Here is a 1,957-nt window from a genome sequence, read left to right as displayed (position 1 = left end):
CGATCTCATCCCGCACGATCTCATCCCGCACGATCTCATCCCGCACGATCTCATCCCGCACGATCTCATCCCGCACGATCTCATCCCGCACGATCGCCCCGCCGTCCGATGATGCCTCGTCCGTGCAAACCCGGCATGATCTGTGGCGCCATCTGTCACCACGTCAGGGTGACCGCGAGGAGGGTAACAGGGTAAAATTCCATACCCCCAAAAATATTGCTAGGGTATGGTTCCATACCCAAAATTACGAGTGAAAAAAATTACGCGTTTATGTGCATGTAAGCAATATTTGGAGTGAAAGCGATAATATGTGGTATTTTTTACGAAGAAACGCAATGAAAGTGACGTGGAACGCCGGTTGCCGTTTTGAATTCTCCGCCGCGCGGCTTGATTTTAGTCGCGGTAATCCCCGCGCTCGTTTCATAGTCGAGTGCTCACGAGACCGGAGCCGCTTTTCCGTCCGTAATCCGTTTGCTTCCAGCTTGTCCTGTTTCGTGTCGATAAGGTCCTGGCCGCTCGACAACTTGTCTTCGGTGTTTGAATCTAGTGGTTGGTTCGAGCACTTGTCTTCGACGCTTTGTCTTCTGTGTTTGAATCTAGCAGTCGGGTCGCTTTGTCTTCGGTGTTTTAATCTAGCGTTCGGGTCGCATTGTGTTGCAGGGCCGTGAGGTTGGCGTTCCACAAGTTCGAGCCGGAGAAGGAAAATGACAAGCAGCCCGTGTTCATCCTCCACGGTCTCTTCGGAAAGAAGACGAACTGGTACTCGCTAGCCGACTCACTATGCAAAGAGACAGACCGACGGGTATGTGATGTCATATATGCTGACCCCGTGCATTCCAGTGTTCTCGCGAGATGTGCCCCTACCCGTGGGAATTCTTTCACTGTTGGCTCAAAGCTCAACGCTCAAGCTGTTGGCTAAAATTTGTCATTATACACTCCTGATCACATGTATATTACTAGACAGAGGGCACTCAAAGAGAGTGCATACCTCCGTGAGCGTACATGTGTATAACAGCTGGCTCGCTGCTGGCTGCTGCTGACTGGAAGCCCTAAGGCGAGCTGCTGCTGATTGGTCGCCCTAAGGCGAGCTGCTGCTGACTGGACGCCCTAAGGCGAGCTGGTGCTGAATCGATCGCGCCAACGCTACACACGAACACACACACGAGAGCGATTACATTACCTCCCTGCAACTCCGTTGCGCGGAGGTAATAACCATTCAATGTCACCAGCAAGGTGAATATTTTATATCCTGCCTAGATACTAACCAACAGCAGAAATGCTAGCCATGGTAAACGAACATAAACCCATAAACACCCGACCGACGGGTCGAGCCATCGCGTCCGTAGTTAGTCTGACGCCGCGACTGCTGCCGGCAGGTGTACGTGGTGGATGCGAGGAACCACGGCGACAGTCCGCACGTGCCGATCATGGACTACCCGTCGATGAGCGACGACTTACAGCTGCTGATGCGACACGAGGGAATCACGAAGCCAGCTCTCGTCGGACACAGCATGGGCGGCCGCATCGCGATGACCCTCGCACTCACCAAGGTCAGTGACGGGGTCAAGGTCAGGTCAGTTAGGGGGGTGCCCTCGTCGGACACAGCATGGGCGGCCTTATGACACGGTGTTATGATCGCGATTGATTTCCTGTCTGTGACGAGAATTCATCACAGAGCTCTGTATCTGTTCATCTATTATATATATATATTTCTCTTAATCCCACCATATGTAGACATCGGGTGTAAAAAAACAAGGCGTTAGGTAGACATATTTGCCTTAGGTAGACAGACTTAAGTAGACATATATGTGTATATTATAAGCACTAATATAGATGTACTATTTCCAGAAATTGCATTTGTGTTACTGTGCAGTACTGTATATTAGCGTATGGAAAATGTCTACGTATGACACTAGTTTTTGGTACTGTCCACCTATGGTTGGATTAAGTGTTATAT

At 50.4% G+C, this 1,957-nt stretch overlaps 1 protein-coding gene across 1 annotated transcript in view; it reads left to right on the top strand.

Annotated features, from left to right (window-relative positions):
• The first annotated feature begins 308 nt into the window (after positions 1 to 308).
• The window catches only part of LOC106816905 (alpha/beta hydrolase domain-containing protein 11-like), a 13,551-nt gene continuing 11,902 nt past the window's right edge, over positions 309 to 1,957 (top strand). Inside the window, exons 1-3 of the mRNA XM_014821548.1 lie at positions 309 to 313; positions 661 to 802; positions 1,377 to 1,573. Coding sequence (XP_014677034.1) covers positions 309 to 313; positions 661 to 802; positions 1,377 to 1,573 — 344 coding nt within the window. The remainder of the gene's footprint in view (positions 314 to 660; positions 803 to 1,376; positions 1,574 to 1,957) is intronic.

The sequence above is a fragment of the Priapulus caudatus genome, unplaced genomic scaffold (assembly GCF_000485595.1).
Source record: "Priapulus caudatus unplaced genomic scaffold, Priapulus_caudatus-5.0.1 Scaffold1525, whole genome shotgun sequence".
NCBI lineage: Eukaryota > Metazoa > Priapulida > Priapulimorpha > Priapulimorphida > Priapulidae > Priapulus > Priapulus caudatus.
Note: the sequence above shows the minus strand (reverse complement) of the source record. Positions and strands in the feature narration are given on the sequence as shown.